This window comes from Salvelinus sp. IW2-2015, linkage group LG33, assembly GCF_002910315.2.
Source record: "Salvelinus sp. IW2-2015 linkage group LG33, ASM291031v2, whole genome shotgun sequence".
Lineage (NCBI taxonomy): Eukaryota > Metazoa > Chordata > Actinopteri > Salmoniformes > Salmonidae > Salvelinus > Salvelinus sp. IW2-2015.
This window is the reverse complement of record NC_036872.1, coordinates 337,262-360,535: the sequence shown is the minus strand read 5'-3', so window position 1 is coordinate 360,535 and position 23,274 is coordinate 337,262. Positions and strand designations below refer to the sequence as shown.

General features: G+C 41.6%; 1 protein-coding gene across 7 annotated transcripts in view; it reads left to right on the top strand.

Annotated features, from left to right (window-relative positions):
- Positions 1 to 14,052, top strand: part of LOC111957882 (transducin-like enhancer protein 1) — a 43,286-nt gene extending 29,234 nt beyond the window's left edge. For 4 of the 7 annotated variants that reach the window (XM_070437076.1, XM_070437081.1, XM_070437080.1 and 1 more), the window contains 10 exons: positions 264 to 416; positions 641 to 779; positions 1,100 to 1,305; positions 1,518 to 1,594; positions 1,740 to 1,989; positions 3,687 to 3,934; positions 4,668 to 4,815; positions 7,412 to 7,562; positions 8,506 to 8,582; positions 8,746 to 14,052. In XM_070437076.1, coding sequence (XP_070293177.1) covers positions 264 to 416; positions 641 to 779; positions 1,100 to 1,305; positions 1,518 to 1,594; positions 1,740 to 1,989; positions 3,687 to 3,934; positions 4,668 to 4,815; positions 7,412 to 7,562; positions 8,506 to 8,582; positions 8,746 to 8,853 — 1,557 coding nt within the window. In that variant the 3' untranslated portion in view covers positions 8,854 to 14,052. The remainder of the gene's footprint in view (positions 1 to 263; positions 417 to 640; positions 780 to 1,099; positions 1,306 to 1,517; positions 1,595 to 1,739; positions 1,990 to 3,686; positions 3,935 to 4,667; positions 4,816 to 7,411; positions 7,563 to 8,505; positions 8,583 to 8,745) is intronic. The other 3 variants (XM_023978948.3, XM_070437077.1, XM_070437078.1) reach the window with 3 other exon arrangements.
- Positions 14,053 to 23,274: the final 9,222 nt, after the last annotated feature.

Below are 23,274 nucleotides of genomic sequence, written 5' to 3'. Positions count from 1 at the left end.
GGGAGGAGACCTAGTCAGTTGCACAACTGAATGCATTCAACTGAAATGTGTCTTCCAGATTTAACCCAACCCCTCTGAATCAGGCCTCGCTAGATGGCTCAAAGCAACTCTATGGATGCCGTATGGGCCCTGGTCAAAAGTAGTGCACTATATAAGAAATAGAGTGCCATTTGGGACGCATTTAATCATTTCACATCAGGGGAAGTAGGGCGCTGAGTGTGAGTCAGTGTGTGTGTGTGTGACACCCCCCCCCCCCTCTCCAGGATCCTGCCTCCCCTCATGGTACGCCCCTGCCCTCCCCCAGAGAGAATGGGCTGGACAAGACACGCCTCCTGAAGAAGGACCCATCCTGTAGCCCCGCCTCCACAGCCTCCTCTGCAAGCTCCTCCTCCCTCAAGTCCAAAGAGATGGGAATGGTGGGTGTGGCCAAAGCTCTCCATACACTGATACTTTTCGCTGTCTGAAGAAGTCTTTAATCCTGGGTCACAGAAACACACACTTATTAATGGACCTTCCCATTTCCCTCTAAAGAGTGGTGGAATGTCTTATCTCTTACCACCTTCCTCAATCCATCCCTTGATTTCTCTCTCTTTAATGGTGTGATATCTGGGTAACGACAGCCTATATGTTTCCATGGCAGCGTGACAAGCCGGGTACGCCTCAACCGAAGTCGAGCACTCCCACTCACCGAGGAGACTCCACCCCCGGACCCAGTGCCACACCCACTCTCCGCCCCAGCCTATCCAAGCCCCCCTCCATGGAGCTACCTCACCCACCTAGTAAGAGAAACTTCACCCCATTTGAATTGACCTCAGTACCTTTTCCAATCATACTTAACAGCCTATAGTATAGGCTACCTACTAATATGTATTTGTTTAGTTTAATTAAAGGCGTACTCCACTCAAACTAATATTTTAATATTAGTATCACTGTTAATACAATCCCAAAAATGTTTTGCATGTCAGCAGTCAAGTTTTGAAGATGGAGCACTTTCTGTAAAGAGTTCAAACTTGCCTTTAGGATGCGTTTTGCGTCATATGGTTATGAATATGCTGCACTCTGACTGCACCGCAGATACATTAAACCCATCTGAAAACAGCTCTTGTCTACTCCCTAGCCGCTGGTCTGCGGACTCCGCTGGCGGTGTCAGGGCCGTACCCCGGGCCTTTTGGCATGCTGCCTCACGCCGCCATGAATGGGGAGCTGGCAAGTGCCGGCGCAGGCTACGCCGGCCTCCACAACATGTCCCCTCAGATGAGCGCTGCGGCGGCTGCCGCTCTGGCTGCCTACGGACGCTCCCCTATGGTGGGTGTGTGTGCTCGTGTGTCTCTTATTCCATATTGTGCGATCATTGCGTGTCTAAACAGCTAAATGTCGGTATGTTTGTGTAGGATCCGTTGCGGTATCTACTGACCTAATTTCTCTGGTGTGTGTGCGTGCCTGTGGCTGTTTGAGTATGTACTCCTTATCATCACTCTGTGTGTACTCATCATCCATCTGTGTGTGTTCTCCCTCAGGCCGGCTTTGACCCTCATCCTCACATGAGAGTCCCTGGAATGACCCCGAGCTTATCAGGCATCCCTGGAGGCAAACCGTGAGTTGCGTGTGTTCCGTATATAAACTGTAGGAGAGTGTCTTTTATAGCACTATGTTCTCTGTAGTAGCAAGACAAATATCCCCAAATGTGTTTCATGCGTCAATTCCACCTGTCCCCCTCTTACTCGACCTTCTCCTCTCAGAGCCTACTCCTTCCATGTTAGCGCCGATGGACAGATGCAGCCGGTACCGTTCCCTCCAGATGCCCTGGTGGGCCCTGGCATCCCGCGCCATGCACGCCAGATCAACACGCTGAACCACGGTGAGGTGGTCTGTGCTGTCACCATCAGCAACCCCACGCGCCATGTCTACACAGGCGGCAAGGGCTGCGTCAAGGTCTGGGACATCAGTCACCCTGGCAACAAGAGTCCTGTGTCCCAACTGGACTGCCTGGTGAGTGCTAGACCTAATATACACACTGTTATCCAAAATCACTGTTAATACAGTTAAAGCACGTATTCGGTAGCATTGTTCTTCAACCAACATCACAGGATGTGTGTTTGTGGGCAGGGTACATGCTTTAAATATACACCTACAGTACCAGTCAAGTTTGGACAAACCTACATTTTTCTTTATTTGTAATATTTTCTACTATGTAGAATAACAGTTAAGACATTAAAACTATGAAATAACACATATGGAATCATGTGTTAAACAATTCTAAATATATATTGGCATTCTCTCAACCAGCTTCATGAGGTACATTAGTCACCCGGAATACATTTCAATTAACAGGTGTGCCTTGGTAAGTTAATTTATGGAATTTCTTTCCTCCTTAATGCGTTTGAGCAAATCAGTTGTGTTGTGACATGGTAGGGGTGTTATACAGAAGATAGCCCTATTTGGTAAAAGACCAAGTCCATATGGCACAGAACAGCTCAAATAAGCAAAGATAAACTACAGTCTATTATTTTAAGAGATGAAGGTCAGTCAATGCAGAAAATTACGAATTTTGAAAGTTTCTTTGTGCAGTCGTAAAAACCATCAAGCGCTATGATGTAACTGTCTCTCATGAGGACCGCCACAGGAAAGGAAGACCCAGAGTTACCTCCGCTGCAGAGGATAAGTTCATTAGAGTTACCAGCCTCAGAAATTGCAGCCCAAAAAATTGCTTCACAGAGTTCAAGTAACAAACACATCTCAACATCAACTGTTCAGAGGAGACTATGTGAATCAGGCCTTCATGGTTGAATTGCTGCAAAGAAACCATTACTATAGGACACCGATAAGAAGAAGAGACTTGCTTGGGCCTAGAAACACGAGCAATGGACATTAGACCGGTGGAAATCTGTCCTTTGGTCTGATGAGTCCAAATTTGACTCAAATTTGCGGTTCGAACCGCCGTGTCTTTGTGAGACGCAGAGTAGGTGAACGGATGATCTCTGCATGTGTGGTTCCCACCGTGAAGCATGGAGGAGGTGGTGTGGGGGTGTGCTTTGCTGGTGAAACTGTTGGTGAATTATTTAGAATTCAAAGCACACTTAACCAGCATGGCTACCTCAGCATTCTGCAGCGATACGCCATCCCATGTGGTTTGCGCTTAGTGGGACTATCATCCTGTTTTCCACAGGACAATGACCCAACACACCTCCAGGCTGTGTAAGGGCTATTTGACCAAGAAGGAGAGTGATGGAGTGCTGCATCAGATTATCTGGCCTCCACAATCACCTGACCTCTACCCAATTGGTTTGGGATGAGTTGGACCACAGAGTGAAGGAAAAGCAGCCAACAAGTGTTCAGCATATGTAGGAACTCCTTCAAGACTGTTGGAAAAGCATTCCAGGTGAAGTTGGTTGAGAGCATGCCAAGAGTGTGCAAAGCTGTCAAGGCAAAGGGTGGATACTGTGACGAATCTCAAATATAATATATATTTTGATTTGTTTAACACTTTTTTGGTTACTACATGATTCCATATGTGTTATTTCATAGTTTTGATGTCTTCACTATTATTCTACAATGTAGAAAATAGTAAAAATAAAGAAAAACCTTTGAGTAGGTGTCCAAACTTTTGACTGGTACTGTACGTACCATTTTGTGTGCATAGTTTGTGTATTAGAGACAAAAAATAACTTTGTGCACGCGCTTGTCAGAACCGAGACAACTATATCCGCTCGTGCCGGCTGCTCCCCGACGGCCGGACGCTCATCGTGGGGGGCGAGGCCAGCACATTGTCAATCTGGGACCTAGCCACGCCCACTCCGCGCATCAAGGCGGAGCTGACCTCCTCAGCCCCGGCCTGCTATGCCCTGGCCATCTCCCCTGACTCCAAGGTGTGCTTCTCCTGCTGCAGCGATGGGAACATCGCCGTCTGGGACCTGCACAACCAGACCCTGGTCAGGTAAGGACCACATGGGAGAATACATTGCCAATAGGTAGCAGGTAGAAATTAGTAGCCTCTAACGGTTAGAGGCTACTAATTTCTACCTGCCAGTGTCTTTTATTTCGTTGTGTAATAATATGTTTTGAATGTTGAAAGTGATTCCATTTTTCAATAAATGTTGATTTCTTTAACTTTGCACCTTCGATTGAAACTTATTAAAAACAGACGCAATCTTGATAAATCACWGTGCGTATGTTATTTTAATCTATTTACATTTCCTCATCCCGGTATCTGCGAAATAGTATGTAAATGCCATATCTTGCATATTCCTTGAGACAAATGTATTAACTGATAAGGGCTATTTTTCACATTTGAAAGACAGTTAATAAATTGGGTTGTAGTGTTCTTACTGTGCTATGAGGTTTGCACACACTACATTTAATGCTTTAGTATATCCGGCCCAAACACTCCCTCCAAATGCTCCTGGCCCGGCCCCTCTGTCAAATTTTAGAACCCATTGTGGCCCGCGAGTCAAAAAGTTTGCCCACCCCTGCTCTAACCACTAGTCCAGTGTCAGATATTGTTTCATCCCCCTAATGGTTAGTCATGTGTGCATACTGTTTCATATGGGTGGCTCCATATGAATTGAACCCACAGCCCTTGGCATTGCAAGCCAAGCCAACCAACTGAGCCACACAGGACCACGTATTTTTGATAACATCTGTTAATTGTGTTTGTGTGTTTATCACAGACAGTTCCAGGGCCACACAGACGGAGCCAGCTGTATTGACATCTCCAACGATGGGACCAAGCTGTGGACTGGTGGGCTGGACAACACCGTACGCTCCTGGGACCTAAGAGAGGGACGCCAGCTGCAGCAGCACGACTTCACCTCACAGGTACATGCACGCACACACGCACTCCTGAAAGACACAGAACAGCTCCAGCAGCACGACTTGAACCAGAGGTTCACACACACCCTGCAAACACATAGGCAGGGCTCTAAAGTGTGACCAATTTGGGCGCGTATACAACTAAATATTTAGCTGTGTGACCAGGGTTTTTATTTTGGGAGCACGGTGCGACTATGATAAAAGTATCCCAGATAATAATTGTTGCAATGATAAGGCTTTGCTGTACCGTTGTTTTTGAGTGCCCTGAAGGGTAAAAGCGAGTGCAAATTCGTTAGCGTCATGGTTGCACCATTACTACAGCGAAAACGGCTTGCTTCTAGCCCTACCAGGTCAAAAGATCTAACTTATTAGACATAAGTAATGGACATTATCAAACAAAACAACGATTTATTGTGGAACTAGGATTCCTGGCAGTGCATTCTGATGAACATAATCAAAGGTAAGGGAATATTTATGATTTAATTTCGTTTCTGTTGACTCCAACATGGCGGAGAAATGTTGTTAATTCTGAGCGCTGTCTCAGATTATTGCATGGTGTGCTTTTTACGTAAAGTTTTTTTCAAATCTGACACAGCGGTTGCATTAAGAACAAGTGTATCTTTAATTCTGTGTAAAACATGTATCTTTCATCAAAGTTTATGATGAGTATTTCTGTTATTTGACGTGGCTCTCCGCAATTACTCAAGATATTTTAGAGGCATTTCTGAACATGTCGCCAATGTAAACCGAGATTTGTGGATATAAATATGCACATTATCGAACAAAACATAAATGTATTGTGTACCATGATGTCCTATGAGTGTCATCTGATGAAGATCAAAGGTTAGTGATTAGTTTTCTCTCTCTTTCTGCTTTTTGTGACCATCTTTTGCTGGGAAAATGGCTGTGTTTTTCTGTGGCTATGTACTGAGCTAACATAATTGTTTGGTGTGCTTTCCCCGTAAATCCTTTTTGAAATCAGACATGTTGGCTGGATTCACAACATGTGTAGCTTTAATTTGGTGTCTTTCATGTGTGATTTCATGAAAGATAGATTTTTATAGTAATATATTTGAATTTGGCGTGCTACATTTTTTCTGGATTTTGGCCAAGTGGGACGCTACCGTCCCACCTATCCCAGAGAAGTTAATGGTGTTGTAGTAGTGCTTGGTCATGCAGTTGTGGGTGAACATGGTGTACAGGAGGGGGCTAAGCACGCACCCGAGGGGTCCACGTGTTGAAGATCAGCATGGCAGATGTGTTGTTACCCTTACCACCTGGGGGCAGCCAGTGAGAATTCTCACTCCCTGTTTGGATTTTTTCTCAGGTTTTTGCCTTCCATATAAGTTCTGTTATACTCACAGACATCATTCAAACAGTTTTAGAAACTTCAGAGTGTTTTCTATCCAATTGTAATACTAATATGCATATATTAGCATCTGGGACAGAGTAGGAGGCAGTTCACTATGGGCACGCAATTCATCCAAAAGGGAATATGCTGCCCCCTATATAAAAGAAGTTAAGGGCTTGTAAGTAAGCATTTCACGGTAAGGTTGTTGTTTTCGGTGCAAATAAGATTTTTTTTTACACGTTTAGCCTTCTAGCAGGATGCTATTAGCTTAACACCTAAGGAGTGAATTGTAAAGAGGAGAAAGGCAGGGTTGTTTGTTGTGGCAGCTGTGTCTGTCTCTGTGTCGATTTCTCACGCCCCTGAACACACGCATACACTGATTAGAGACCGGTTTCCCAATAGCGATGGAACTTAAATTTCTTTCCTACAATGGCCGAAGATGCAACATGCGTTTCCCCCAAATACCACGCAGAGAGAGAGGTTGCTAAGAGTATATGTCGATACTGATAGGATCGAAAGAAACGAAGCGCTGCTCTCGGATCAGCTTTCTCCATTCACATTTTTCCTTAACATTAGAATTATTTCACAATTCTGACGAGGGATCAGCTCATAGAGAGATTTCCACCTACGGCTGCAAATATTGAGGCAGCTTATTCTGTTTACCCAATAAAAATGCACAAATTCAACATGTTAGGCTACACATCATTAAATGTATTGAGACAAATTAGACAGCCTACAAGTAGCGAAATGGAGCTCAATTGATTGAACGTTAAATTCATTTCAATTGGATTGAAATAGGCCTGTAGCCTACAGTTTTATGTTTTAATGCAGTCAACTAATTTTTCATTTTAAGCGTATTTATTTTATACGTCGCTTGTTTGTATCAATTGCAAACAGATTGGTAAGTTTGTATTTGTAGTGATCTTTGTTCTGAAGTTATCGGCGGTCACAAGGAGACTGATAAATCATATGATTTATCAATGTTCTTCTCTGTATAAAGTGACACGGGAGGGCAAAAAAAGTATCTAATGACACACTTAGCTGTTCTACAAGTGGTCTGAGGCAGGTGTTTAGTTTACGAGCGTTTTCAAGTGCAACGTTAATAACGATGCTTTTGGGAAACCGGGCCCTGGTTGTCCCCTGCCCTTTCTCTAAATCTTCTCTCTGGGATACTACTGTATGTATCTGTCTATCTCTCACGCACATGACCACACACACATGGACCATGTTGTCCCTCTGCCCCCTCTCCAGATCTTTTCTCTGGGGTACTGTCCGACGGGAGAGTGGCTGGCGGTGGGGATGGAGAGTAGTAATGTGGAGGTGCTCCATGTCACCAAGCCAGACAAGTACCAGCTCCACCTCCACGAGAGCTGTGTGCTCTCTCTCCAGTTTGCTTCCTGTGGTAAGGCCATGTCACCAGAGCTCTGGGGCTGACGTGCTCAAGATTTGTGTGTGTTTGCGTCTCAAATGGCACCCTATTCGCTATGTAGTGCACTACTTTTGACCATGCTCAATAGAGCTCTATATAGCATTGGGGGCCATTTGGGACACATACTATGTCTTTGTTAGCTGTGTACTGTAACTTGATGTACAGTATCAGTCAAAAGTTTGGACACCTACCCATTCAAGGGTTCTTCTTTATTTTTACTTTTTTCTACATTGTAGAATAATAGTGAAGACATCAAAACTATGAAATAGCACATGGAATCATGTAGTAACCAAGAGTGTGCAAAGCTGTCATCAAGGCAAAGGATGGCTACTTTGAAGATTCTTTATGTTCGATGCATCTGAACACCGATGTTACTGGTGTTTGTCTCCATGTATACTGAGGTTATGTTGGCAATTTCTAACTGATGGAACTGGCCCCCAAATGAGTCGCCTTTCCCTGGTTCATTTTCCACTTTGAACCGAGATGTATTAAACTCCCTGTTTAATACAGGTATGCAGTTCAACTATTTTTGTTGACCTAGTAGACAGCCTTATATTCGGTTTTCATTGGAGAATCTCAATTGTATTTCGTTGACTCCTCGTGTCCTCTCTCCTCCTCAAAATCCATTGGAGGAGAAGGTCAGAGGGGAGGGACTTCTGACTTTATCATCCAGTGGGTTTTGAGGAGGAGAAAGGAGGTGAGGAGTCAAGGAAATGCAATTGTCTCTCTCCTTGTTTCCTCATATACAGTAGCTCTAATCCTAACTTGATGTGATTGATTGCTTTTTTAATTCATTTTATTTATACTCTGGGTTCTCTGGGATTTGGCCCCTGCATCCACAGTAGTATCTGTCCTAGCTCTACTTTATGTCTATGTGATTCCTAAAGCTCTGTCTCCTATTTCTCTGCCTGCCCAGGTAAATGGTTTGTGAGCACAGGGAAGGATAACCTGCTGAARGCGTGGAGGACACCGTACGGAGCCAGTATATTCCAGGTACACACACACACACCTGACCACTTGGACAACTGTCTGTCCACTCCGACGGCCTACCTACCAACATGTTTTATTTATCTTGTATCAAGGCTGGGTGTTGATCTTGCACTAATCTTTCCCTCAATCTTTCTCGCTCTCTTGCTCTCTCTCTCTCTAACTCTAGTCGAAGGAGTCTTCGTCAGTGCTAAGCTGTGACATCTCAGTGGATGATAAGTACATAGTTACAGGTTCTGGAGATAAGAAGGCCACTGTCTATGAAGTCATCTACTAGACTGCACTGGTGAGCACTATGATCAGCAACTGACAACCCAAAGTAGCTTTCACTGTCCTAAAACCAACCCTGGGTCAGGGGATACTGCAGAAAATTCTACACCCTTTGACTTTTTCCACATTTTGTTGTGTTACAGCCTGAATTTAGATTTCTTTTTGGTCACTGGCCTACACAAAATACCCCATAATGTCAAATGGGTTTTGAGTCAATAAGTATTCAACCCCTTTGTTATGGCAAGCCTAAATAGGAGTAAAAATGTGCTTAACAAGTCACACAATACGTTGCATGGACTCTGTGTGCAATAATAGTGTTTAACATGATTTTTGAATGACTACCTCATCTCTGCACCCCACACAGACAGTGCAATTATCTGTAAGGTCCCTCAGTCGAGCAGTGAATTTCAAACACCAATTCAACAACAAAATACCAGGGAGGTTTTCCAATGCTTCGAAAGATGTGCACCTATTGGTAGATGGGTGAAAAAGCAGACATTGAATATCCCTTTTTAAATAACTTCCCATAGTGGTTAAACTTCGGATGGTGTATCAATACACCCAGTCACTACAAAGATACAGGCATCCTTGCTAACTCAGTTGCCGGGGAGGAAGAAAACCACTCAGGGATTTCACCATGATGCCAATGGTGACTTTAAAATAGTTTAATGGCTGTGTTAGGAGAAATCTGATGATGGATAGCATTGTAGTTACTCCACAATGCTAACCCAATTGACAGCGTGAAAAGAAGAAAGCCTGTACAGAATACAAATATTCCAAAACATCCATCCTGTTTGCAACAAGGCACTAAAGTAATACTTCAAAAAATGTGGCAAAGCAATTAACATTTTGTCCTGATGTTTGGGACAAATCCAATACAACACATTACTGAGTACCACTCTCCATATGTTCAAACATAGTGATGGCTGCATCATGTTATCGGTATGCTATTAATTGTTAAGGACTGGGCATAAAAAAAAATACAAATAAGGAATGGAGCTAAGCACAGGCAAAATCCTAAAGGATAACCTGGTTCAGTCTGCTTTCTGCTAGACACTGGGAGATTACTTCACCTTCAGCAGGACAATAGCCTAAAACACTAGGCCACTGGAGTTGCTTACCAAGAAGACAGTGAATGTTCCTGAGTGGCCTAGTTACATTTTTCACTTAATTCTATGAAGAGACTTAAAAATGGTTGTCTAGCAATGACCATAACCAATTTGACAGAGCTTGAATCATTTTGAAAAGAATAATGGGCAAATGTTGCCCAATCCAGGTGTGGAATGTTCTTAGAGATTTACCCATAAAGACTCACAGCTGTAGTCCCTGCCAAAGGTGCTTCTACAAAGTATTGACTCAGGGGTGTGAATACTTATGTAAATGAGATACCTGTATTTTATTTTCAAGAAATTAGCAAACCTTTCTAAAAACATGTTTTTACTTTGTCATTATAGGATGTTGGGTGGGTGCCTTTAAACAGTTTGGAAAATTCCAGAAAATGTCATGGCTTTAGAAGATTCTGATAGGCTAATTGACATCATTTTAGTCAATTGGAGGTGTTCCTGTGGATGTATTTCAAGGCCTCCCTTCGAACTCAGTGCCTCTTTGCTTGATATCATGGGAAAATCAAAATAAATCAGCCAAGACCTCCAGAAAAAAAATTGTAGACCTCCACAAGTGTGGTTCATCCTTGGGAGCAATTTCCAAATGCCTGAAGGTACCACGTTCATCTGTACAAACAATAGTAACCAAGTATAAACACCATGGGACCACGCAACCATCATACTGCTCAGGAAGGAGACGCGTTCTGTCTCCTAGAGATGAACATACTTTGGTGCGAAAAGTGCAAATCAATCCCAGAACAACAGCAAAGGACCTTGTGAAGATGCTGGAGGAAACGGGTACAAAAGTATCTATTAGAGGTCGACCGATTTATGATTTTTCAATGCCGATACCGATTTATTGGTGGACCAAATAAAGCTGAAACCGATTAATCTGCCGATTTTTATACATATATTTGTAATAATGACAATTACAACAATACTGAATGAACACTTATTTTAACTTAATATAATACATCAATAAAATAGTTTTAGTCTTAAATAAATAACGAAACATGTTCAATTTGGTTTAAATAATGCAAAAACAAAGTGTTGGAGAAGAAAGTAAAAGTACAATATGTGCCATGTAAGAAAGCTAACGTTTAAGTTCCTTGCTCAGAACATGAGAACATATGAAAGCTGGTGGTTCCTTTTAACATGAGTCTTCAATATTTCCAGGTAAGAAGTTTTATGTTGTAGTTATTATAGGACTATTTCTCTCTATACCATTTGTATTACATATACCTTTGACTATTGGATGTTCTAATAGGCACTTTAGTATTGCCAGCCTAATCTCGGGAGTTGATATGCTTCAAGCATTGCGAAAAGCTGCTGCCAAATGCAGGAAAGTGTGTTTGTATGAATGCTTACGAGCCTGCTGCTGCCTACCACCGCTCAGACTGCTCTATCAAATCATAGACTTAATTATAACATAATAACACACAGAAATACGAGCCTTAGGTCATTAATATGGTCAAATCCGGAAACTATAATTTCAAAAACAAAACGTTTATTCTCTCAGTGAAATACGGAACCGTTCCGTATTTGATCTAACGGGTGGCATCCATAAGTCTAAATATTGCTTTCACATTGCACAACCTTCAATGTTATGTCATAATTACGAAAAAAACTGTAAAATTAGTTCGCAACGAGCCAGGCGGCCCAAACTGTTGCATATACCCTGACTCTGCGTGCAATGAACGCAAGAGAAGTGACACAATTTCCCTAGTTTAATATTGCCTGCTAACATGAATTTCTTAACTAAATATGCAGGTTTCAAAAAATATACTTCTGTGTATTGATTTTAAGAAAGGCATTGATGTTTATGGTTAGGTACATTCGTGCAACAATTGTGTTTTTTATCGCAAATCCGCTTTTGTTAAATCATCCCCCGTTTGGCGAAGTTGACTGTCTTTGTTAGGAAGAAATGGTCTTCACACAGTTCGCAACGAGCCAGGCGGCCCAAACTGCTGCATATACCCTGACTCTGTTGCACAGAATGCAAGAGAAGTGAAACAATTATTTCAAATAAATTCATGTTAGCAGGCAATATTAACTAAATATGCAGGTTTAAAAATATATACTTGTGTATTGATTTTAAGAAAAGCGTTAATGTTTATGGTTAGGTACACATTGGTGCTACGACAGCGCTTTTTTTCGCGAATGTGCTTGTTAAATCACCCGTTTGGCAAAGTAGGCTGTGATTCAATGATAATTTAACAGGCACCGCATCGATTTATATGCAACGCAGGACAAGCTAGATAAACTAGTAATATCATCAACCATTAACTAGTGATTATGTTAAGATTGATTGTTTTTTTATAAGATACGTTTAATGCTAGCTAGCTCCTTACCTTGGCTCCTTGCTGCTCTCGCATAACAGGTAGTCAGCCTGCCACGCAGTCTCCTCGTGGAGTGCAATGTAATCGGCCATGATCAGTGTCCAAAAATGCCTATTACCGATTGTTATGAAAACTTGTAATCAGCCATTCCGATTAATCGGTTGACCTCTAGTATCTATATCCACAGTAAAACGAGTCCTATATCTACATAACCTGAAAGGCCGCTCAGCAAGGAAGAACGGTTTCCAACTGCACATGGGGACAAAGATCGAACTTTTTGGAGAAATGTCCTCTGGTCTGATGAAACAAAAATAGAATTGTTTGGCAATATTGACCATCGTTATTTTTGGAGGAAAAAGGGGGACGCTTGCTAGCCGAAGAACACCATCCCAACCATGAAGCACAGGGGTGGCAGCATCATGTTATGTGGGTGCTTTGCTACAGGAGGGATTGGTGCGCTTCACAAAATAGATGGCATCTTGATGTAAGAAAATTATGTGGATATATTGAAGCAACATCTCAAGACATCAGGAAGTTAAAGCTTGGTCGCAAATGGATCTTCCAAATGGACAATGACCCCAAGCATACTTCCAAAGTTGTGGCAAAATGGCTTAAGGACAACGATGTCAAGGTAATGGAGTGGCGATCACAAAGCCCTGACCTCAATCATATAGAAAGTTTGTGGGCAGAACAGAAAAAGTATGTGCTAACAAGGAGGCCTACAAACCTGACTCTGTTGCACCATATCTGTCAGGAGGAATGGGACAAAATTCACCCAACTTATTGTGGAAGGCTACCCGAAACGTTTGACCCAAGTGAAACAATTCAAAGGCAATGCTACCCAATACTAATTGAGTGTATGTAAACTTCTGACCCACTGGGAATGTGATGAAAGAAATAAAAGCTGAAATAAATAATTCTCTCTCCTATTATTCTGACATTTCACATTCTAAAAATAACGTGGTGATCCTAGCTGACCTAAAACAGGAGTTTTACTAGGATTAAATGTCAGGAATTGTGAAAAACTGAGTTTAAATGTATTTGACTAAGGTGTATGTAAACTTCCGACTTCAACTTTATATTTAATCCAATTTTGAATTCAGTCTGTAACGCAACAAAATGTGAAATAAGTCAAGGGGTATGAAAACTCTCTGAAGGCACTGTATATACGTGACCTTTGAACTGTACAACTGACCCTGGGTCATGGGATCCTACAGAACATTCTCTATACATGACCATTCATGGGCAGAGCTTCCAGAACAATTGATGATGGACAGACGGGCGGATGTATGCATGGATATAGAGAGATGGACCGAAACCTCATTATAGACAGATGGACAGAAAGGCGGACCGAAACCTCAGAGGTGCCGAATTAATGGCATTGTAGTTTATTTTTACAGACAAAGAATGTGAATGGCCAGGTGACCTCTACCATTTGTGACCTCTGACCTCAGCTTGCTCTTCTTTCAGACATGACTTTCCACTCAGACCTTTCACACCCTAGTACTGTGTCCTTTCCTACATGTCTGCTATTGCTATTGTGTAATTATTTTTCTTTTCTTTGTATTTTATCGGTCGAGTACTTGTAAAAAGTGTATATATTTGTTTTCTTACAGTAATTGCTTTAGAAATAACAAATGTTTGGTATGTCTTTTACATGGAAAATATCTAACCAGGAAAAAACACTAAATGGTCTTAATGCTAGCTAATATAAATCAATTGAAATGTCTAGACAATAAATGTTCTTTTTGTTCTAACAAATGTCTTTTCTCTGGCTTCCAAAGTGAACTGTGACATTCTTGTTCTTGGGCATGGTCTTTCATCCAACAAGGCCTATATTCAATGACTACATGGGTTAACTCGTATGTAGAGACTGATCAGATATGGGTGAGAATGTCAAATGGCACTCATTGCTATAGTCATAATCTCGATTTTCATCTTTAAGCTCATCAATGGCAGACGTGTTGAGGTTAACGTTGAGAACATAGACGTCTGAATGGTTCCTCTGGGAGGTTCATTAGCTGAACACAGCAGAGCACGCAGTTACAGGTGTTGAGCAGGTCCATTCACACAGTAGTGATAGCATTAACCCACAAACGCAATTATCATTGACGTGCGGTGTGGAGGTTAATTTGCAGACTAATGACCATTTGAGGAGGGCGTCCAGGGGGAAGTGGATGAGGTGCTACTGAATAATGAGCTGGTCTTCAGAGAGCAATGAAACTGGCTACATCTGCAATTGGAGACTGTGTGCAGTTGCGTCAACATTTATTTGTCATCTGCACAGGATACAGCAAAGTGTACACAGGACAATTAAATGCTTGTGTGTGTGTGCATGTTTGTGCGTGCAGGCCTGTGGAGCACTGCTTAGTGCTCTTGACTCTGGGCCTTTGTGCTAGTGTTGCATGGTATACTGACCTTTTTAGATCAAAAAACAAAAAACACTTTGGTATAATTTTTTTATACGTTCGTTAGGCTACTTCTGTCAAATGTGTCTCACATGATTGAGAAGATCAACTCTATCAGTGCAGCGCCTTTTATAGTGACGAGCAAAGTGCCAGGTCCACTTATTTTGGGGGCGGCAAGTAGCCTTGTGGTTAGAGCGTTGGGCCAGTAACCGAAAGGTTGGTGGATCGAATCCCTGAGCTGATAAGGTAAAAATGTGTCGTTCTGCCCCTGAACAAGGCACTGTTCCCCGGGTAGGCATTTTGTAAATAATAATTTGTTCTTAACTTCCCTAGGGTAGGGGGCACTATTTTCACCTCTGGATGAAAGCGTGCCCAAAGTAAACTGCCTGCTACTCAGGCCCAGAAGCTAGGATATGCATATAATTGGTAGATGTGGATAAAAAAAAACACTCTAAAGTTTCCAAAACTGTTAAAATAATGTCTGAGTATAACATAACTGATTTGGCAGGCGAAAACCTGAGAGAAATCCATCCAGAAAGTAGGATTTTTTAAATTTTTGTCGTTTTCTATTCAATGCCATTACAGTATCCATTGATTTAGGACTCAAATTGCAGTTCCTATGCCTTCCACTAGATATCAACCGTCTTTAGAAATTGTACACTTTACAATGGTGGACGATATCATTTACATTTAAGTCATTTAGCAGACGCTCTTATCCAGAGCGACTTACAAATTGGATATCGGTAACGTTCCTTGAATTCACTACTTTTGTTTGTGATAATATGCACATTGTAATGCATAATATGCTGATTTCAAAGCAGATTGTGACTAACTTTATTAATTCACTTCGTCTCCCTCGCCACCAAAAATTCATTCACTTCCTCGCCTCCCACTAGATACCTTAGCACTAGATACCTTAGCCACATCAAACTGCTTCTCCAATAGAAATCCCCGATCACACTATCTTTTTATAATATTCATTGCATTTGAATAATGTTAAGTACTAACTAACAATGGAATGTTCCTCAATACAGTTGAATAAGATGGTACTTTAAACGGGTGTCCCAACTCTGTGGTCACTGAAGAGCCCATGGCACTTAACTTCTCTAGGGTAGGGGGCATCATTTGGAATTTTGGATGAAATGCATGCCCAAATTAAACTGCCTCCTTCTCGGGCCCAGAATATATGCATATAACTGGTAGATTTGGATAGAAAACACTCTAACGTTTCCAAAACTGTTAAAATAGTGTCTGAGTATAACAGAACTGATTTGGCAGGCGCAAACCTGAGAGAAATCCATTTAGGATTTTTTATTTTATTTGTAGTTTTCTATTCAATGCCATTACAGTATCCATTGACTTAGGACTCAAATTGCAGTTTCTATGCCTTCCACTAGATGTCAACAGTCTTTAGAAATTGTTTCAGGCTTGTATCCTGACAAATGAGGAAGTAAGAGCAGTCTGAATGAGTGGACCCTAAAGTGTCACAGAGCTTTTTCATGCGTGAGACGGAGAGAGTGCGTTTCTTGTTTACCTTTTAAATTGACGACGTTATTGCCCGGTTGAAATATTATCGATTATTTAGGCTAAAAACAACCTGAGGTTTGAATATAAACATCGTTTGACATGTTTCTATGAAATTTACGGATACAATTTTTTTGTCTTCCTGTTTTGACTGCGTTTGAGCCTGTGGATCACTGAAGAAAACGCGCGAACAAAATTGAGGTTTTTGGATATTAAGAGACTTTATCGAACAAAAGGAACATTTATTGAGTAAATGAATGTCTGCTGAGTACAACCATATGAAAATCATCAAAGGTAAGGGATTCATTTTCTCTATTTCTGACTTGTGTAACTGTTCTACTTGGCTGGTTACTATTTGTAATGATTTGTCTAGTGGGCTGTGTTCTCAAATAATCGTAAGGTATACTTTCGCCGTAAAGCATTTTTAAAATTATGACACTGTGGTTGGATTCACAAGAAGTTCATCTTTAAACCTATGAAAAATATGTTTTGTTTTCTGAATTTTTATAATGAGTATTTCTGTATTTGAATTTGGCGCCCAGCAGTTTCACTGGCTGTTGAAGAGGTGGGACGCTAACGTCTCACGTTCCCAAGAGAGGTTAAGCCGCGTTCAAAACAACTGCGAACTCGGAAATCTCTGACTTCAGTGGATTCAAGACAACTGGGAACTCTGGGGGAAAAAATAAGCTCCAGCTAGGAAAAATCATTTGGAATGGTCATCCAAGTCGGAATTCCAAGTCAGAAACTCTGGCATCTTTCTAGAGCTCTGACTTTCCGACCTGAAGATCACTGACGTCATGATTTGACCGGAAATGGTTCCAATCGTTTTTCCACCATTTTAAATTGTAGGTTTAGAAACTCTTTGGCCACGTTCTGCCTCACCAATGACGTCATTATATTCTTAGAGACAATGCACAGTTTTATAAAAGAAGCGATTTGCTTCTTTTATGAAAATGTTGTTCAGTACAATAAAATACGCTCTCATAGCAGTTGCCAATAAAATAAGTCTGAAATGGAAGGGATTGTTTGTCATCTGTAGCCCTGTGAAGTCAGCTAAAACAAGCTCAATAACTCAATGCATGCACACACTCCTATTGAATAATATGCATTCACCTGTATTGTGAGTAGACTGGCTACATCTTGATTTACCCAGTTTGTCAGTAGAGATTTACCATTTACATAAATGATTGAGTAGCAGCAGCAGTCAATCGCTCATCGATTATCACATTGCGTGCGAGGGGGGAGATGAAGTTGCACGTACTGTTAGTTTTAACACAGTTCAAAAACCACACGGAATCTGGGAATAATGTGTACATCACTGGTTAGAGGACAATTTGTTAGTGCTGAGTGATTCGTGTTTTTTGAGGTCGTTTCAGTTTGATTATTAAAAAAGAATCACGGATTTTGGTTTTGATCTATGCTTTTTTTTTTTCTTGAAATGCGTTATGAAATAATGACGTTACAATGATTTTAGAGCTTTGTAATGGAAATTCCAAAGCCAAAAATAGTGAACATTCAATTGCCAAAACCATTGATAATATTGTCTCTATCAGGTCCACATTGGGTAGACATCAATAGAAAAATAGGAAATGACTATAAAATATTTCAGCTGTGTATTACTTAGACAAATAAAATGTATTTTTCATTCCTTAAAGTCTCTACTCAGGAAGTAGCAGTCATGCAGCCAGGCCATATAACATTATGTGCTCCCCATATTGTACAGTCATCATATTTAGCTAGCCTGCTGCAGAGCTGTCTGAAATCCTTTTTACTAGTTCTTCAAAGTAGATAAGTCAAATTTCACGAACTGTCTCTGTCCCTCTAGTTATTGTGCTGTGTACATTCCTCTCTCATGTAGTCTATGCAGTCTGTGTGTATTTAACCTAACATAGCATAAAAGTGTATCTGTACAGAGATCTGTATATAATGATGAGATGCTCATGCCTACGCCCTAATAATGGGAGTCATTGTCCCAAAGGCGGGAAGGCAGGTGACAAGCTTAGGTCCCAAATAAGCCCATAGAAATGTATTGGACAGATTTTGGCAAAAGTTAAACTTCCCGCTTCGCCTCTTCCTCTCTGATCCATCGGCTGCGGTAAAAAAAGAATTGCAATGAATTACGGTCATTGTGCTTAATTATAGTGTTTCTGCTCTGAACTAGGTTGAATATTTGCTTAATGAAAACTACAACTCCCACATAGTTGTTGACTTGATTTCTCTTGTGAATGTATTTACGTCGCACTATATTGGATTATTCCAATATGGTATCCTTCCGCTCTGCAGGATACATTCCAAGTAAGAATTAGTAGTGCTGCGGCTGACCCTGTTAAATAGCTGCCGCCGCACTACTCCCACTTCTTTTTTTTTCTCGGCTCGTTCCAGAGAGGATTCGCTTGGTAAAAGCTCTATATTATAAGCACATAAGTATACTTGCATCTATTCAATAACTTGGAGCAGCTAGCTAGCTAGCTTCGCCACCTGAGTGCTCTGCTGTCCCCCAACTCAGTTTGGCTTGTGCCATCTCGTTTGGTCCAGTATTGCGGCGCTGAGGGCTTAGTTGTCTTGTCTGTCCACCGGAACCCTCCCGGTTAGCCTTCGGGCTCGGGGATGGTTGAAAAACATCCCCGTATATTGTTTTTGATAAAGTCAAGGGGTCTGAATACTTCCCGAATGCACTGTATTTCTCACTAGTTTAATCATTTAGAGATAATTTAAAAAATGCTCCTAAGCACAATTTAACCGGGTGCTCTAGAAAGAGCTCCCCGTAGTGACTGCAGAAGCCCACTAATTTGACTTTGCTAGATGGAGTACCACAGAATTCTATGGCACGTTATTTAAGTGTCAGCCGTTGTTGCCATTAATGCTAGTTAGTGCTAGTTTGACCACGAGGGCATCTTTGAGAAGCATTTTACTTTTTTTATATTGGCTGTACTAGAGCATTTAAGTAAGAACATAGTATATGGGATTGATTTTAAGAAATTTAGCTTAATTTGATTAAAATTATTTATTTTATTTTACCTTTATTTAACTAGGCAAGTCAGTTAAGAACAAATTATTATTTTCAATGACGGCCTAGGAACAGTGGGTTAACTGCCTTGTTCAGGGGCAGAACGACAGATTTTTACCTTGTCAGCTCGGGGATTTGATCTTGCAACCTTTCGGTTACTAGTCCAACGCTCTAACCACTAGGCTACATGCCGCCCCTATTATGGTGTTTCTATTCCAAGAAAAACGAAACACGAAACCCTCAGGGTTTCCGTTAGGAAAATATGGCGCTGTACGACGTGACCGGTCGGGAGTAGGCTAAGAGCAGTCCACATGCTTGTCTCAGAGCAGCGCGAAACCGTGCTGAAATAGTTGACCACACACAGGTAGGCTATCGCTTCAACTCCTACTGCTTCTATCTTTAAATGCCACAATGTCACAAATAATTGAACACACACAATTCTTAAAACTCTGAGAAGGGTAATATGAGCTGATCTGCACTGCATATTAAACTGACATTCTTATTGCTATATCCCACACGTTACTGTGTCTTTCGGTCCTCTCTCTCTCACCCTCACACTCTCACACACGCTGTCTTGACCTCTGAATGCTCAGCTATGACAAGCCAACTGGCATTTACTCTTAAGGTGCTGACCAGTTGCACCCTCTATAACCACTGTTTATATTATTTGACCCTGCTGGGTTTGAACAGCTTAAAAAATGATCTAGCCTTTATCGCCATGTACTCTTAAATCCGAACAGGTTGGAGATTATAAGATTAACTTTAGTATGACTGACACCTTTAGAGAGAGGTCTAATACTTTAATAATTTCTGCCCTCCGAAATAGGCCGAACCGCAACATTGTCGGCTAAAACTATTTAATTCATGAATGCATTTGAAAGTTTTTAATATTATGATAGTGATCTGTTATCCAAAGATTATTATTATTATTATTATTAATCCTGCATTTTAATTATATAAAAGCCCTTTAGATATTCTGCTGGAGGCATTTTGTTTTTCCTCAAGCGTAGCAGCCTGTGAATTCTGCAAACAAGCCAACCTAACTAAGAAATACATTTTGTTGGTTGCCATGGTGAATAATCCATTCTTACTCATTTGCTAGAGAACCAGTTAGGATTTAAGTATAACTATTGTATGACTGATGCCTTTAGTGAGAGGTCTAATACTTTAATATTTAATCATTTCTGCCCTCCGAATTCCTATTCATTATAGAAATAGGCCCATGTGCACCTTGATATTGGAGACGGAGGCGGGAAGACCTGGTTCACCAGCAACCCAAATCCCCTTCGGAAAGGGGGGATGGAACCGGTCGGGCGCAACCCAGGCGACATGTAGATGCAAGGAACCGAGCTTGGGCGAGAGACGAATTCCGCACCGAGGGACGGGAGAAGCGGAGAGCGTGGGCCCCCGTCCCAGTCCTCAGTCACAGAAACTCCCGCCGTTTACCCGTGCTTCATTGGTCTGTTTCACTTGATGGCCCTCCGATCTGCACTCGTTAGATGGCCCTCCGACCTGCAACTGTTTTCTACGGTTATATAAACTCAGCAAAAAAAGAAACGTTCCTTTTTCAGGACCCTGTCTTTCAAAGATAATTCGTAAAAATCCAAATAACTTCACAGATCTTCATTGTAAAGGGTTTAAACACTGTTTCCCAAGCTTGTTCAATGAACCATAAGCAATTAATGAACATGCACCTGTTGTGGAACGGTTAAGACACTAACAGTTTGCAGACGATAGGCAATGAAGGTCACAGTTATGAAAACTTAGGACACTAAAGAGGTCTTTCTACTGCGTGAATGTACCTTAGGCATGCTGCAAGGAGGCATGAGGACTGCAGATGTGGCCAGGGCAATAAATTGCAATGTCCGTACTGTGAGACGCCTAAGACAGCGCTAAAGGGAGACAAGATGGACAGCTGATTGTCCTCGCAGTGGTGACCACGTGTAACAACACTTGCACAGGATCTGAACATCCGAACATCACACCTGCGGGACAGGTACAGGAAGGCGGCAACAACTGCCCGAGTTACACCAGGAATGCACAATCCCTCCATCAGTGCTCAGACTGTCCACAATAGGCTGAGAGAGGCTGGACTGAGGGCTAGTAGGCCTGTTGTAAGGCAGGTCCTCACCAAACATCACTGGCAACAACGTCGCCTATGGGCCACAAACCCACTGTCGCTTGACCAGACAAGACTGGTAAAAAATGCTCTTCACCATCGAGTCTCAGTTTTGTCTCACCAGTGGTGATGGTCGGATTCGCGTTTATCGTCGAAGGAATGAGCGTGACACCGAGGCCTGTACTCTGGAGCGGGATCGAGATGGAGGGTCCGTCATGGTCTGGGCGGTGCGTCACAGCATCATCGGACTGAGCTTGTCATTGCAGGCAGGCAATCTCAAGGCTGTGCGTTAGTGAAGACATCCTCCTCCCTCATGTGGTACCCTTCCTGCAGGCTCATCCTGACATGACCCTCCAGCATGACAATGCCACCAGCCATACTGCTCATTCTGTGCGTGATTTCCTGCACGACACGAATGTCAGTGTTCTGTATGGCCAGCAAAGAGCCTGGATCTCAATCCCATTAACCATGTCTGGGACCTGTTGGATCGGAGGGTGAGGGCTAGGGCCATTCCTCCCAGAAATGTCTGGGATCGTGCAGGTGCCTTGGTGGATGAGTGGGGTAACATCTCACAGCAAGAACTGGAAAATCTGATGCAGTCCATGAGGAGGAGATGCACTGCAGTACTTAATGCAGCTGGTGGCCACACCAGATAATGTTACTTTTGATTTTGACCCCCCCCCCCTTTGTTCAAGGACACATTATTCAATTTCTGTTAGTCACATGTCTGTGGAACTTGTTCAGTTTGTCTGTTGAATCTTAGGTTCATACAAATATTTACACATGTTACGTTTGCTGAAAATAAACGCAGTTGTCTCCAATGTATCGTCCATGTAAAAAACCTGTCTGATCAGGATGAACAATACCTGGTAAAACCCTTTTTTAATTCTGAGTGCTATGCATTTTGCTAGTATTTTTCATCACAACATTGAAGTGTAAGGGGCCTCCAGGTTTTTGATAGACTGGGTCTTTATATTTGCCATCTGGGCATTGTTTTAATAATAGAGAAATCAGACCTTCCTGCTGAGTACCTGACAGACTACCATTTCTATAGGAGTAGTTAAAACAATCTAACAATGGAGCTTTTAGTATATCAAAAAATACTTGATATACCTCTACCGGTATGCCATCAAGCCCTGGGGTTTTTCCAGACAAAGGATTTAATAGCCTCAAAGTTCTTCCTCTGTAATTGGGCCTTCGCACTGATCTTTCTGTACATTTGTTAATTTTCAATTTTTTATATTTGGAAAGAATTCCTTACCATAATCTTCATTCAGTGGGAAAGGATGAGACGGAAAAGAGAACATCTGCCTAAAATAATTGGCTTCCTCTTTTAAAATATCATTCGGAGAATCGAAGAAGACTCCGTCTTCAGTAACGAGTTTCTGCAAATTCTTTTTGTTAGCGTTCCTGTATTGGAGATTCAGGAAGAATTTTGTGCATTTTTCTCTATTCCATCCAGTTTGCTTTATTTTTGTAATAGATTACATTAAATCGTTCTTGAATAAGTTCAATTATTTTTGTTTTTCCTCTAACTTATTTTGTATCTCTGTAGTATTGTTTTTATTGCTATCTACCTGTGCTATTAGTTCATGGATTTCCCTTTGTTAGTCTTGTCACTTTTGACAAACTGCTTTTTTATTATTGATGAATATTGAATTGAATGACCCCTGAAGGTACATTTTAAAGGAATCCCAAACAATAAGGGGATTTGCTGAACCGATTATTATACTGGTAAAATTCAGTTATGAATTATTTTATTTTTACAGGGACAGTGCACATTAATCAACATTTCAGTAAAAGTGCCGGTTTTAGCCAACTGGCTAATTTTCAACCACAGTCCCTGGGCAGATTATTTTGTTTTAGTTAAAAATAAGTTGTCCTCCAGTAAACTTTGATTACATTTTCAATATCCCCGTCCACGTGGA